We start from the raw sequence: 15,937 nt of genomic DNA on the forward strand, positions 1-15,937 counted from the left end.
TTCCGACTTCCTTCTCCCTTCTTCCTTCTTCCTTCTTCATTCTTCTTTCTTCCTTCTTCCTTCTTCCTTCTTCCTTCTTCCTTCTTCCGTTTTCCTTCTTCCTTCTTTCTTCTTCATTCTTCCTTCTTCCTTCTTTTTTCTTCCTTCTTCCTTCTTCCTTCTTTCTTCTTCCTTCTTCCTTCTCCCTTCTTGCTTCTTCCTTCTTCCTTCTTCCTTCTTCCTTCTTTCTTCTTCCGTCTTCCTTCTCCCTTCTTACTTCTTCCGTCTTCCTTCTTCCTCCTTCCTTCTTCCTTCTTTCTTCTTCCTTCTTCCTTCTCCCTTCTTGCTTCTTCCGTCTTCCTTCTTCCTTCTTTCTTCTTCATTCTTCCTTCTTCCTTCTTTTTTCTTCCTTCTTCCTTCTTCCTTCTTTCTTCTTCCGTCTTCCTTCTCCCTTCTTGCTTCTTCCGTCTTCCTTCTTCCTTATTCCTTCTTCCTTCTTCCTTCTTCCTTCTTCCTTCTTCCTTCTTCCTTCTTCCTTCTTCCTTCTTCCTTCTTCCTTCTTCCTTCTTCTTTCTTCCTTCTTCCTTCTTCCTTCTTCCTTCTTCCTTCTTCCTTCTTCTTTCTTCCTTCTTCTTTCTTCCTTCTTTCTTCTTCCTTCTTCCTTCTTCCTTCTTCCTTCTTCCTTCTTCCTTCTTCCTTCTTCTTTCTTTCTTCTTCCTTCTTCCTTCTTCCTTCTTCCTTCTTCCTTCTTCCTCCTTTCTTCTTCCTTCTTTCTTCTTCCGTCTTCCTTCTCCCTTCTTCCTTCTTCCTTCTTCCTTCTTCCTTCTTCCTTCTTCCTTCTTCCTTCTTCCTTCTTCCTTCTTCCTTCTTCCTTCTTCCTTCTTCCTTCTTCCTTCTTTCTTCTTCCTTCTTCCTTCTTCTTTCTTCCTTCTTCCTTCTTTCTTCTTCCTTCTTCCTTCTTCCTTCTTCCTTCTTCCTTCTTCCTTCTTCCTTCTTCCTTCTTCTTTCTTTCTTCTTCCTTCTTCCTTCTTCCTTCTTCCTTCTTCCTTCTTCCTCCTTTCTTCTTCCTTCTTTCTTCTTCCTTCTTCCTTCTTCCTTCTTCCTTCTTCCTTCTTCCTTCTTCCTTCTTCCTTCTTCCTTCTTCCTCCTTCCTTCTTCCTTCTTCCTTCTTCCTTCTTCCTTCTTCCTTCTTCCTTCTTCCTTCTTCCTTCTTCCTGCTTCCTTCTTCCTTCTTCCTTCTTCCTTCTTCCTTCTTCCTTCTTCCTTCTTCCTTCTTCCTTCTTCCTTCTTCCTTCTTCCTTCTTCCTTCTTCTTTCTTCCGTCTTCCTTTTCCCCTTTTTCTTCTTCCTTCTTTCTTTTTCCTTTTTCCTTCTTCCTCCTTCTTCATCCTCCTTCCTTCTTCCTTCTTTCTTCTTCCGTCTTCCTTCACCCTTATTCCTTCTCTGCCTTCATTCTACCTACTTCCTTCTTCCGTCTTCCTTCTTCCTTCTTCCTTCTTCCTTCTTCCTTCTTCCTTCTTCCTTCTTCCTTCTTCCTTCTTTCTTCTTCCTTCTTCCTTCTTCCTTCTTCCTTCTTCCTTCTTCCTTCTTCCTTCTTCCTTCTTCCTTCTTCCTTCTTCCTTCTTCCTTCTGCCTTCTTCCTTCTTCCTCCTTTCTTCTTCCATCTTTCTTCTTCCGACTTCCTTCTCCCTTCTTCCTTCTTCCTTCTTCCTTCTTCCTTCTGCCTTCTTCCTTCTTCCTTCTTCCTTCTTCCTTCTTCCTTCTTCTTTCTTCCTTCTTCCTTCTTCCTTCTTCCTTCTTCCTTCTTCCTTCTTCCTTCTTTCTTCTTCCTTCTTCCTTCTTCCTTCTTCCTTCTTCCTTCTTTCTTCTTCCTTCCTTCTTCCTTCTTCTTTCTTCCTTCTTCCTTCTTCCTTCTTCCTTCTTCCTTCTTCCTTCTTCCTTCTTCCTTCTTCCTTCTTCCTTCTTTCTTCTTCCTTCCTTCTTCCTTCTTCTTTCTTCCTTCTTCCTTCTTCCTTCTTCCTTCTTCCTCCTTCCTTCTTCCTTCTTCCTCCTTCCTTGTTCCTTCTTCCTCCTTCCTTCTTCCTTCTTCCTCCTTCCTCCTTCCTTCTTCTTTCTTCCTTCTTCCTTCTTCCTTCTTCTTTCCATCTTCTTTCTCCTTTTCTGAGGATTCTGTGTCAGAATCTGCAGATTCCGTGTCGGAATCCAAAGAATCCGTATCGCAATCCCAAAATTCTGTGTCGGCATCCGAAGATTACGTCTCGGAATCCGATGATTCCGTGTCGAAATCCGAAGATTCCGTTTCGGAATCGGAAAATTCCGTGTTGGAACCCGAAGATTCCATGTCGGAATCCGAAGATTTCGTGTCGGAATCCGAAGATTCCGTGTCGGAATCCGAAGATTCCGTGTCGGAATCCGAAGATTCCGTGTCGGAATCCGAAGATTCCGTGTCGGAATCCGAAGATTCCGTGTCGGAATCCGAAGATTCCGTGTCGGAATCCGAAGATTCCGTGTCGGAATCCGAAGATTCCGTGTCGGAATCCGAAGATTCCGTGTCGGAATCCGAAGATTCCGTGTCGGAATCCGAAGATTCCGTGTCGGAATCCGAAGATTCCGTGTCGGAATCCGAAGATTCCGTGTCGGAATCCGAAGATTCCGTGTCGGAATCCGAAGATTCCGTGTCGGAATCCGAAGATTTCGTGCCGGAATCCGAGAATTCCGTGCCAGAATCCGAAGATTCCGTGTCGGAATCCGACGATTCCGTGTCGGAATCCGAAGATTCCGTGTCGGAATCCGAAGATTCCGTGTCGGAATCCGAAGATTCCGTGTCGGAATCCGAAGATTCCGTGTCGGAATCCGAAGGACTTGCGTCGGAATCCGAAGATTCCGTGTCGGAATCCGAAGGACTTAAGTCGGAATCCGAAGGACTTAAGTCGGAATCCGAAGGACTTAAGTCGGAATACGAAGATTCCATGTCGGAATTCAAAGATTCCGTGTCGGAATCCGAAGATTCCGTGTCGGAATCCGAAGATTCCGTGTCGGAATCCGAAGATTCCATGTCGGAATCCGAAGATTCCGTGTCGGAATCCGAAGATTCCGTGTTGGTCTCTGAAGATTCCATGTCGGAGTCCGAAGATTCCGTGACGGAATTCGAATATTCTGTGTCGGAATCCGAAGATTCCGTGTCGAAATCCAAAGAATCCAAAAATCCGAAGATTCCGTGTTGGAATCCGAAGATTCCGTGTCGGAATCCCAAAATTCCGTGTCGGAATCCTAAGATTCCGTGTAGGAAACCGAAGATTCCGTGTCGGAAACCGAAGATTCCGTGTCGGAATTAGAAGATTCCGTGTCGGAATTAGAAGATTCCGTGTCGGAATCCGAAGATTCCGTATCGGAATCCAAAGATTCCGTATCGGAATCCCGAAATTCCGTGCCGGATTCTAAAGATTCCGTGTCGGAAACCGAAGATTCCGTGTCGGAATTAGAAGATTCCGTGTCGGAATCCGAAGATTCCGTGACGGAATCCGAAGATTCCGAGTTGGAATCCGAAGATTCCGTGTCGGAGTCGGAAGATTCCGTGTCGGAATCCGAAGATTTTGTGTCGGAAACCGAAGATTCCGTTTCGGAATTAGAAGATTCCATGTTGGAATCCGAAGATTCCGTGTCGGAATCCGACGATTCCGTGTCGGAATCCGAAGATTTCGTGTCGGAATCCGAAGATTCCGCGTCGGAATCCGAAGATTCCGTCTCGGAATCCGAAGATTCCGTGTCGAAATCCGAAGATTTCGTGTCGGAATCCGAAGATTCCGTGTCGGAATCCGAAGATTCCGTGTCGGAATCCGAAAATTCCGTGTCGGAATCCGAAGATTCCGTGTCGGAATCCGAAGGACTTAAGTCGGAATCCGAAGGACTTAAGTCGGAATCCGAAGATTCCGTGTCGGAATACGAAGATTCCGTGTCGGAATCCAAAAATTCCGTGTCGGGATCCGAATATTCCGTGTCGGAATCCGAAGATTCCGTGCCGGAATCCAAAGATCCCATGTCGGAAGCTTCCGTGTCGAAATCCAAAGATTCCGTGTCGGAATCCGAAGATTCCATGTCGGAGTCCGAAGATTCCGTGTCGGAGTCCGAAGATTCCGTGTCGGAGTCCGATGATTCCGTGTCGGAGTACGAAGAATCCAAAAATCCGAAGATTCCGTCTCGGAATCCGAAGATTCCGTCTCGGAATCCGAAGATTCCGTCTCGGAATCCGAAGATTCCGTGTCGGAATCCGAAGATTCCGTGTCGGAATCCGAAGATTCCATGTCGGAATCCGAAGATTTCGTGTCGGAATCCAAAGATTTCGTGTCGGAGTCCGAAGATTCCGTTTTGGAGTCCGAAGATTCCGTTTTGGAGTCCGAAGACTTCCTTCTTCCTTCTTCCTTCTTCCTTCTTCCTTCTTTCTTCTTCCTTCTTCCTTCTTCCTTCTTCCTTCTTCCTTCTTTCTTCTTCCTTCCTTCTTCCTTCTTCTTTCTTCCTTCTTCCTTCTTCGGAATCCGAAGATTCCGTGTCGGAAACCGAAGATTCCGTATCGGAATTAGAAGATTCCGTATCGGAATTAGAAGATTCCGTGTCGGAATCCGAAGATTCCGTGTCGGAATCCGAAGATTCCGTATCGGAATCCCGAAATTCCGTGCCGGATTCTAAAGATTCCGTGTCGGAAACCGAAGATTCCGTGTCGGAATTAGAAGATTCCGTGTCGGAATCCGAAGATTCCGTGACGGAATCCGAAGATTCCGAGTTGGAATCCGAAGATTCCGTGTCGGAGTCGGAAGATTCCGTGTCGGAATCCGAAGATTTTGTGTCGGAAACCGAAGATTCCGTTTCGGAATTAGAAGATTCCATGTTGGAATCCGAAGATTCCGTGTCGGAATCCGAAGATTCCGTGTCGGAATCCGAAGATTTCGTGTCGGAATCCGAAGATTCCGTGTCGGAATCCGAAGATTCCGTGTCGGAATCCGAAGATTCCGTGTCGGAATCCGAAGATTCCGTGTTGGAAATCGAAAATTCCGAGTCGGAATCCGAAAATTCCGTGTCGGAATCCGAAAATTTCGTGTCGGAATCCGAAGATTTCGTGTCGGAATCCGAAGGACTTAAGTCGGAATCCGAAGGACTTAAGTCGGAATCCGAAGATTCCGTGTCGGAATACGAAGATTCCATGTCGGAATCCAAAAATTCCGTGTCGGGATCCGAATATTCCGTGTCGGAATACGGAGATTCCGTATTGGAATCCGAAGATTCCGTGTCGGAATCCGAAGATTCCGTGTCGAAATCCGAAGATTCTGTGTCGGAGTCCGAAGATTCCGTGTCGGAGTCCGAAGATTCCGTGTCGGAGTCCGATGATTCCGTGTCGGAGTCCGATGAATCCGTGTCGGAGTCCGAAGAATCCAAAAATCCGAAGATTCCGTGCTGGAATCCGAGGATTCCGTGTCGGAATCCCAAAATTCTGTGTCGGAATCCGAAGATTCCGTGTCGGAAACCGAAGATTCCGTGTCGGAATCCGAAGATTCCATGTCGGAATCCGAAGATTTCGTGTCGGAATCCAAAGATTTCGTGTCGGAGTCCGAAGACTCCGTTTTGGAGTCCGAAGATTCCGTTTTGGAGTCCGAAGACTTCCTTCTTCCTTCTTCCTTCTTCCTTCTTCCTTCTTTCTTCTTCCTTCTTCCTTCTTCCTTCTTCCTTCTTCCTTCTTTCTTCTTCCTTCCTTCTTCCTTCTTTCTTCTTCCTTCTTCCTTCTTCCTTCTTCCTTCTTCCTTCTTCCTTCTTCCTTCTTTCTTCTTCCTTCCTTCTTCCTTCTTCCTTCTTCCTTCTTCCTTCTTCCTTCTTCCTTCTTCCTCCTTCCTTCTTCCTTCTTCCTTCTTCCTTCTTCCTTCTTCCTTCTTCCTTCTTCCTTCTTCCTTCTTCCTCCTTCCTTCTTCCTTCTTCCTCCTTCCTTCTTCTTTCTTCCTTCGTCCTTCTTTCTCCTTTTCCGAGGATTCTGTGTCAGAATCTGCAGAATCCGTGTCGGAATCCAAAGAATCCGTATCGCAATCTCCAAAATTCTGTGTCGGCATCCGAAGATTACGTCTCGGAATCCGATGATTCCGTGTCGAAATCGGAAAATTCCGTGTCGGAATCCGAAGATTCCATGCTGGAATCCGAAAATTCCGTGTTGGAATACGAAAATTCCATGTCGGAATCCAAAGATTTCGTGTCGGAATACGAAGATTCCGTGTCGGAATCCGAAGATTCCGTGTCGGAATCCGAAGATTCCGTGTCGGAATCCGAAGATTCCGTGTCGGAATCCGAAGATTCCGTGTCGGAATCCGAAGATTCCGTGTCGGAATCCGAAGATTCCGTGTCGGAATCCGAAGATTCCGTGTCGGAATCCGAAGATTCCGTGTCGGAATCCGAAGATTCCGTGTCGGAATCCGAAGATTCCGTGTCGGAATCCGAAGATTCCGTGTCGGAATCCGAAGATTCCGTGTCGGAATCCGAAGATTCCGTGTCGGAATCCGAAGATTCCGTGTCGGAATCCGAAGATTCCGTGTCGGAATCCGAAGATTCCGTGTCGGAATCCGAAGATTCCGTGTCGGAATCCGAAGATTCCGTGTCGGAATCCGAAGATTCCGTGTCGGAATCCGAAGATTCCGTGTCGGAATCCGAAGATTCCGTGTCGGAATCCGAAGATTCCGTGTCGGAATCCGAAGATTCCGTGTCGGAATCCGAAGATTCCGTGTCGGAATCCCAAAATTCCGTGTCGGAATCCTAAGATTCCGTGTAGGAAACCGAAGATTCCTGGTCGGAATTAGAAGATTCCGTGTCGGAATTAGAAGATTTTGTGTCGGAATTAGAAGATTCTGTGTCGGAATCCGAAGATTCCGTGTCGGAATCCGAAGATTCCATGCCGGAATCCGAAGATTCCGTGTCGGAATCCGAAGATTCCGTGTCGGAATCCGACGATTCCGTGTCGGAATCCGAAGATTTCGTGTCGGAATCCGAAGATTCCGTGTCGGAATCCGAAGATTCCGTGTCGGAATCCGAAAATTCCGTGTCGGAATCCGGAGATTTCGTGTCGGAATCCGAAGATTTCGTGTCGGAATCCGAAGGACTTAAGTCGGAATCCGAAGGACTTAAGTCGGAATCCGAAGGACTTAAGTCGGAATACGAAGATTCCATGTCGGAATCCGAAGATTCCGTGTCGGAATCCGAAAATTCCGTGTCGGAATCCGGAGATTTCGTGTCGGAATCCGAAGATTTCGTGTCGGAATCCGAAGGACTTAAGTCGGAATCCGAAGGACTTAAGTCGGAATCCGAAGGACTTAAGTCGGAATACGAAGATTCCATGTCAGAATTCAAAGATTCCGTGTCGGGATCCGAAGATTCCGTGTCGGAATCCGAAGATTCCGTGTCGGAATCCGAAGATTCCGTGTCGGAATCCGAAGATTCCGTGTCGGAATCCGAAGATTCCGTGTCGGAGTCCGAAGATTCCGTGTCGGAGTCCGAAGATTCCGTGTCGGAGTCCGAAGATTCCGTGTCGGAGTCCAAAGAATCCAAAAATCCGAAGATTCCGTGTTGGAATCCGAAGATTCCGTGTTGAAATCCGAAGATTCCGTGTTGGAATCCGAAGATTCCGTGTCGGAATCTCAAAATTCCGTGTCGGAATCCTAAGATTCCGTGTAGGAAACCGAAGATTCCTGCTCCTGGTCGGAATTAGAAGATTCCGTGTCGGAATTAGAAGATTCCGTGTCGGAATTAGAAGATTCCGTGTCGGAATCCGAAGATTCCGTATCGGAATCCCGAAATTCCGTGCCGGATTCTAAAGATTCCGTGTCGGAAACCGAAGATTCCGTGTCGGAATTAGAGAATTCCGTGTCGGAATCCGAAGATTCCGAGTTGGAATCCAAAGATTCCGTGTTGGAATCCGAAGATTCCGTGTCGGAGTCGGAAGATTCCGTGTCGGAATCCGAAGATTTTGTGTCGGAAACCGAAGATTCCGTTTCGGAATTAGAAGATTCCATGTTGGAATCCGAAGATTCCGTGTCGGAATCCGACGATTCCGTGTCGGAATCCGAAGATTTCGTGTCGGAATCCGAAGATTCCGTGTTGGAATCCGAAGATTCCGTCTCGGAATCCGAAGATTCCGTGTCGAAATCCGAAGATTCCGTTTCGGAATCCGAAGATTCCGTGTCGGAATCCGAAGATTCCGTGTCGGAATCCGAAGATTCCGTGTCGGAATCCGAAGATTTCGTGTCGGAATCCGAAGGACTTAAGTCGGAATCCGAAGGACTTAAGTCGGAATCCGAAGATTCCGTGTCGGAATACGAAGATTCCATGTCGGAATCCAAAGATTCCGTGTCGGGATCCGAAGATTCTGTGTCGGAATCTGAAGATTCCGTATTGGAATCCGAAGATTCCGTGTCGGAATCCGAAGATTCCGTGTCGGAATCCGAAGATTCCGTGTCGAAATCCGAAGATTCCGTGTCGGAATCCGAAGATTCTGTGTCGGAGTCCGAAGATTCCGTGTCGGAGTCCGAAGATTCCGTGTCGGAGTCCGAAGAATCCAAAAATCCGAAGATTCCGTGTTGGAATCCGAAGATTCCGTGTCGGAATCCGAAGATTCCGTGTCGGAATCCGAAGATTCCGTGTCGGAATCCGAAGATTCCGTGTCGGAATCCGAAGATTCCGTGTCGGAATCCGAAGATTCCGTGTCGGAATCCAAAGATTCCATGTCGGAATCCGAAGATTCCGTTTTGGAGTCCGAAGATTCCGTTTTGGAGTCCGAAGACTCCGTTTTGGAGTCCGAAGATTCCGTTTCGAGTCCGAAGACTCCGTCTCGGAGTCCGAAGATTCCGTTTTGGAGTCCGAAGACTCCGTCTCGGAGTCCGAAGACTCCGTTTTGGAGTCCGAAGATTCCGTTTCGGAATACGCAAATTCCGTGTTGGAATCCGAAGATTCCGTTTCGGAATCGGAAAATTCCGTGTCGGAATCCGAAGATTCCGTTTCGGAATCCGAAGATTCCGTTTCGGAATCCGAAGATTCCGTTTCGGAATCCGAAGATTCCGTTTCGGAATCCGAAGATTCCGTTTCGGAATCCGAAGATTCCGTTTCGGAATCCGAAGATTCCGTTTCGGAATCCGAAGATTCCGTTTCGGAATCCGAAGATTCCGTCTCGGAATCCGAAGATTCCGTCTCGGAATCCGAAGATTCCGTCTCGGAATCCGAAGATTCCGTCTCGGAATCCGAAGATTCCGTCTCGGAATCCGAAGATTCCGTCTCGGAATCCGAAGATTCCGTCTCGGAATCCGAAGATTCCGTCTCCGAAGATTTCGTCTCGGAATCCGAAGATTCCGTCTCCGAAGATTCCGTCTCGGAATCCGAAGATTCCGTCTCGGAATCCGAAGATTCCGTCTCGGAATCCGAAGATTCCGTCTCGGAATCCGAAGATTCCGTCTCGGAATCCGAAGATTCCGTCTCGGAATCCGAAGATTCCGTCTCGGAATACAAGCATTCCATGTCGGAATCCAAAAATTCCGCGTCGGAATTCGAAGATTCCGCGTCGGAATTCGAAGATTCCGCGTCGGAATCCGAAGATTCCGTCTCGGAATCCGAAGATTCCGTCTCGGAATCCGAAGATTCCGTCTCGGAATCCGAAGATTCCGTCTCGGAATCCGAAGATTCCGTCCGTCTCGGAATCCGAAGATTCCGTCCGTCTCGGAATCCGAAGATTCCGTCCGTCTCGGAATCCGAAGATTCCGTCCGTCTCGGAATCCGAAGATTCCGTCCGTCTCGGAATCCGAAGATTCCGTCTCGGAATCCAAAGATTCCGTCTCGGAATCCGAAGATTCCGTCTCGGAATCCGAAGATTCCGTCTCGGAATCCGAAGATTCCGTCTCGGAATCCGAAGATTCCGTCTCGGAATCCGAAGATTCCGTCTCGGAATCCGAAGATTCCGTCTCGGAATCCGAAGATTCCGTCTCGGAATCCGAAGATTCCGTCTCGGAATCCGAAGATTCCGTCTCGGAATCCGAAGATTCCGTCTCGGAATCCGAAGATTCCGTCTCGGAATCCGAAGATTCCGTCTCGGAATCCGAAGATTCCGTCTCGGAATCCGAAGATTCCGTCTCGGAATCCGAAGATTCCGTCTCGGAATCCGAAGATTCCGTCTCGGAACTGGAATATTCCGTCTCGGAATCCGAAGATTCCGTCTCGGAATCCGAAGATTCCGTCTCGGAATCCGAAGATTCCGTCTCGGAATCCGAAGATTCCGTCTCGGAATCCGAAGATTCCGTCTCGGAATCCGAAGATTCCGTCTCGGAATCCGAAGATTCCGTCTCGGAATCCGAAGATTCCGTCTCGGAATCCGAAGATTCCGTCTCGGAATACAAGCATTCCGTGTTGGAATAGAAACATTCCGTGTTGGAATCCAAAGTTCCTGTGTCGGAATCCAAAAATTCCGCGTCGGAATTCGAAGATTCCGCGTCGAAATCCAAAGATTTCGCGTCGGAATCCAACAATTCCGTGTCGGAATCCGAAGATTCCTTGACCGAATCCGAATATTTTGAGACGGAATCCGAAGATTGTGTGTCGGAATCCAAAGATTGCGTGTCGGAATCCAAAGATTCCGTGTCGGGATCCGAAGGTCCCGTGTCGGAATAATCCATGTAAATTAAATCTTCAGATTCCGACACGAAATCTTTGGATGCTGACGCTGACTCTTCGGATGTCGAGGCGTGATTCCCGAGTTTTCATGTTTGATGGTTCTGGAATGCAATCCGAAGATTCCGAGTCAGAAACCAATATTTCGCGTTGATATGAAAAATATTTGAGCCAGAGTTATAATATTTTGATTTGAAATTCTAAAAATTCGAGTTGGATTTCAATCTGACCGAATCAATTCGAAATCCGAACAATTTGAGTAACGAAGATTTCGAGTCGAAATCCAAAGATTCCGAGTCGGATTCTGAAGACTCCACCGAAGATTTTTTGTCAGACGTCAATCAAAATGCGAAAATTACGTCGGATTTCGGGTTGGAGGGCGAAGAATTCGTGTCGGAATCCGAATAGTCCGCGTCGAAATCCAAATATTTCGCGTCCAAATCTGAATAGTCGGTGTCATTTTTTTACATTATTCATTTTTTTTCCTAAAATTTCCATTTTATAACTTTTCTTATTTAATTTATTCAATTCGCTACTTTTTATTTTATCCTTGTTGTTCTTTTGCTTTTGTCATAATTTAATATTAAGATTTTTAAACATTGTTTTACTGCCGTAATCTGGAAAAGTGACGTAACAGCCATTTTACAACATGCATGTTTTCCTTTTTTCTGTTAAAGAGCTCGATGAGTAGTACTCGTTAACACCATTTTTGGAAAATGGCGTATACGTCACTTTTTCAGATTACGGCAGTTTATCACCTCTTTTATGTTAACTTATCTTATCATTTATCTCATTCCATATTAGAAGAGCCAAACGACTTTTTGATCACAATAGATGTGTAATTCTATCTCTAAAAGCGTGATTTCCTCCTCATTTTCCAGGCTCACACGAGCTTAACCACGATGACGACCCCCACGGAGGAAACCGAAGCCCCACAGATCAAAATCCTCGGCTCGATTGTCCGAATAGTGCCCCTCACCGGTGATGGCTTCGGCTTCGACTCCAAGAACCTGGTCAACGCTTCCGATGGCTCCCCGAAGTATCGCTTCCTACGACAGCAAGGTCTACGGCCTTCGCGCCATCTCCCGGACGCACTAATCATCGGCGTCAAAAAGAGCGGAACCCGAGCCCTGCTGGAGTTCATCCGACTGCACCCGGACGTCCGTGCCGCCGGGTGCGAGGTGCATTTCTTCGATCGCCACTACGCTAAGGGGCTGCACTGGTATCGGCACCACATGCCACCGACGATCGAGGGGCAGATCACCATGGAGAAGACTCCAAGCTACTTTATCACCAAGGAAGCGCCCAAACGGGTTTACCACATGAATCCGAGCACCAAGCTGCTGGTGGTCGTCCGTGACCCGGTGACTCGAGCCATTTCCGATTACACACAAGCGCGCAGCAAAAAGAAAGATATGAAACGGTTCGAGGAACTGGCCTTTCTCAATGGGACCTCCGGTGGAATCGTAGACACCGCATGGGGACCGGTCAAGATCGGCGTCTACGCAAAACACTTGGAACGGTGGCTCGAATATTTCCCCCTATCACAGCTCATTTTCATCAGTGGCGAACGATTGATCGCAGATCCAGCCGTTGAGATCGGTCGTGTTCAGGACTTCCTCGGTCTGAAGCGGGTGGTGAACGAGAAGCACTTTTACTTCAACTCCACCAAGGGGTTCCCGTGCTTACTGAAATCCGAGGAACGATCCTCTCCGCATTGCCTTGGCAAAACAAAGGGGCGGAACCACCCCAGAATAGAACCGCAGGCCATCGATCGGTTGCGGGAATTCTACCGACCGTTCAATCTTAAGTTCTACCAACTGACGGGGATAAACTTCGGGTGGCCCTGAGACCTAATCGTTGCCAACGCCAGTAGTTAGGTGTAAATAAGATAATATTGGAAAAATCATTCCTCGTTTCAATAGGGGAAGTTTTGTACATAAAGCCGAAGAAATTAAACCAAATCAAAGCTATACACAGTCATTAGACATTAGGGTTGAACCTAATTTGATCTATACCGATTAGCTGAATAAAGACAACAACTTTCCAAGAAAATGAATGTCGAATAGATAAATTAAATGATTGGACATCGTGCTATTTTATTTTGCACATTGGTAAGTAATTATTACACAAACAATTTCGCACAAGACTCTACAAAATGAATGGATAGTGATGAGAATCTTCCTGAATCCGAAGATAGTGTAGTGCTTTTGAATAAATCAAACCCTCAACAAAATCTGATCAAAGTGTTTCATTGCCGTGGTGAAATAATAGCACATAAAAGATATTTTAGTTACTAGATAAAGATTGTCGCTGTCGTCGCTGTCCGGAACATCTTTTGCTGGCGAGGATAGGGGAGCTAAATGTCAAAGAAGGAAAATCCATACGATTTGACAGGTATGTACCACACATGTTTCGGACAGCAGAACAAAGGGAACCGAAGCGACAATCTTTATCTAGTAACTAAAATATCTTTTAGCACACCCCTATCCCGTAACCCCATCCAGACTTGATAGAGCAACTACATCCATTGAATTCACAAGTCAACCATCCGCACGTTTCAAATGAAACCTTCTGAAACAAAAAAAACTGCGAGCATTCTCCGATCCATCGTCGCCTTGCCTCATCGCATCAGTTTGTCCGTAAATCCGTGCTGTGTGGCAATGAAACAGCACTTGCTCTTTACTACATAAACCAAATATTCTATCGCTTCAAAACCATCAAAGTAGGCCTAATGCGAACCAGAAGTAATAGCCACATTAGAAGCAATCAAAGCAATCGGGCAATGTATCGTCAGTCATCATTGGCATAAGGTGTCTCAAGAGACTCCCGCTTGTCTACAGTCAGAATAAACCTCACACGTGCGTATTCTATTTGCAACATTTCGTACCGAACATCTAAGGGCCGATGCCCACGTAGCGTTTTGTCAAGCGTGTGCTTGAAAAAAACGCTACGTGGGCGTCAGCCCTGGGTTGCATTTTTTTGCGACCTCGTTATTAGCCGTTAGCAAGGATCCAAGGTAGACGAATTCCTCAACCACCTCGTAGGTATCCCCGTCTATCGTAACACTGCTTGCCAGGCGGGCCCTGTCGCACTCGATACCGCTCACAAGCATGCAATTTGTCTTTGATGCATTCACCACCAGTCCAACTTTTGTTGCGTCACGTTACAGGCGAGTGTACAGTTCTGACCGACAATGTCCATGTCATCCGCGAAACAAATAAATTGACTGGATCTGTTGAAAATCGTACCCCGGCTGTTACGCCCGGCTCTGCACATGACACCTTCTAACGCAATGTTGAACAACAGGCACGAAAGTCCATCACCTTGTCTTAGTCCACGGCGCGTCCACAGTTGACAGTCAATCGTCCCGATGAAGCTTTTTCGCGCACTTTACTAGATCGATGTACTTTCGATTCTTCTCGAATCGGATCGATGAACCTTATGGATACTGTATCGATGAACTTTCGATGCTTCTCGAAGCCGCTCGTATCGATATGTGCCGCAAGGCTTGCGTGAACCGCAATTAACACAGAATACACTTTTTTAATCACTCGCGAAGTTCGCGGCAATTAATTCGTGGGCAACCACCACACACCACTTCTGACACCATGTAAGAAGTGTCGGAATAGTGCCAATAAAACATGCGGATTTATGATAGTGCTTATGATTATGATTGCACGAACGCTCGATTAACACTGAAAGCTAAACCGTCTAAGACGAATTAAGTACTGTCCATTTAATTCCACCAGTTAACTGGTGGAATTAAATGGACAGTACTTAATTCGTCTTAGACGGTTTAATACATTCCACTAAACGAGCTTAATATATTTTACTGAAAGCCATTCAAAGGATTTGTTTCTATCTCACTGTGTTGCCAGTATTTCAATATTGTTACACAAAGAATGCGTCCTTATCATCATCATTGCTTCCGAAGTGTGTGGTATGGACGTTTATTATGCTGAAGTTGAAGATCCGGTCTGTGATCCTCAACCTGCACATTCTTTCATTGATCGGCCACCACCCGATCACATGCCTTTGCATATTGCCCATCACTATGAAAGCTGTTCCCAGCTCGTGTGTGTTGCCGCAGCTCTCGTAAAACGTTCACACCATTGATCCCTTCTAACAAACCTCCTGGAGCGCTACGATGCCGAATCCACGGTCCTTGAGCACATCGGAGAGCATGCGTGTGCTCCCGATGAAGTTGAGAGATTTGCAGTTCCACGAACCGAGATTCCAATCGCTAGTCCCTTTTCGTCGCAATGGTGTTCGCCGATTGTTCCGGTCCGTACTGTCTTGTTGATTATTCGTTACGTAAGTTTTTTTAAAGGTTGGCTTGCAGGGCCTGACACCAAACCCCTTTTCCGGCGGACCATGGTGCACAGTTTTACTTAGAGTCCCTCATGGGACGATAACTTTTGGGGAGGAAGGATCCTTAATTACCAGGCTTACGGATGGGTACGCTGAAGCTGCCTGCGAGTGACATTCCGCAATCGATTCAAATCTTTTGTGAGTGTATCGATATTCAGGGTGTTGCTTACCTGCCGAGCCGTCGGTACATGTTGTTATCGGGCCACCGAGATCGCCTCCTCGACGGAACGCTGCTGCCGATCAATTGCTTCAGGTGTTACCAGCCGTGCCTCGTAGTCGACGTTGGCGTCCAAGTACCTTTGCATCCAGCCCCGGTCGACTCGATGATAGTTTCGCCGGGACAGCTGATGCCGATTAACCGAGGAGCCCACTTCCGCCACCAGCGGATAGTGATTCGAGCTGAGCTCCTGGTAGATGACTGGCTGCAAGATGTGGTCGTTCATGTTGGTGATGTACAAGTCGATTGTCGAATGGGCGCCGGACCGACTCAGCCGAGTGAGGGAATCCGGACTCAGGATCGTGAAGTGGCCTGCCTCCATATCGTTGCTCCAGATGGTGCCGATTCGATTGCCGCGACTGTTGCCCCAGGCTTGATGTTTGGCATTACGGTCGCCGGCAGCGATGTACTGGCCTTGTCTCCACGTTAGGTCAATGATGTTTCTCCGAAGGGTGGCCGATGAACCTTTGCCAGCTTTAGCTTAAGTTGGGCAGTACGCCGCGATTAGCGTGATTGTTCCGACGGAAGTAGTCACACAGCTTGGCAGCAGGCAACAGTTCAAGACAAATTTTTCAAAACGACTTATCTGCTTTTGTAAACAAAGATACAAACGACGATTTGACGAATCTGATAGCTCTCTCACGCAAACCAACACAATCGACAGTGTCGTGGCCGAGCGAATATCCTTAGGACA

General features: G+C 47.1%; 2 protein-coding genes across 3 annotated transcripts in view; one reads left to right on the forward strand and one right to left on the reverse strand.

The window, feature by feature from the left end:
* The window catches only part of LOC134212645 (heparan sulfate glucosamine 3-O-sulfotransferase 6), a 300,512-nt gene extending 287,625 nt beyond the window's left edge, over positions 1-12,887 (forward strand). For both annotated transcript variants that reach the window (XM_062690676.1, XM_062690685.1), the window contains exon 4: positions 11,534-12,887. In XM_062690676.1, coding sequence (XP_062546660.1) covers positions 11,534-12,502 — 969 coding nt within the window. In that variant the 3' untranslated portion in view covers positions 12,503-12,887. The remainder of the gene's footprint in view (positions 1-11,533) is intronic.
* Positions 154-5,810, reverse strand: LOC134212656 (trichohyalin-like; the record flags this gene model as incomplete). The annotated part of the gene is given in 3 exon segments (XM_062690697.1): positions 154-1,290; positions 1,658-1,972; positions 5,628-5,810. Coding segments are annotated over 3 exon segments (1,635 nt in total), but the record flags the coding sequence as incomplete, so codon positions are not given.
* Positions 12,888-15,937: the final 3,050 nt, after the last annotated feature.

This window comes from Armigeres subalbatus, chromosome 1, assembly GCF_024139115.2.
Source record: "Armigeres subalbatus isolate Guangzhou_Male chromosome 1, GZ_Asu_2, whole genome shotgun sequence".
Taxonomy (NCBI): Eukaryota; Metazoa; Arthropoda; class Insecta; order Diptera; family Culicidae; genus Armigeres; species Armigeres subalbatus.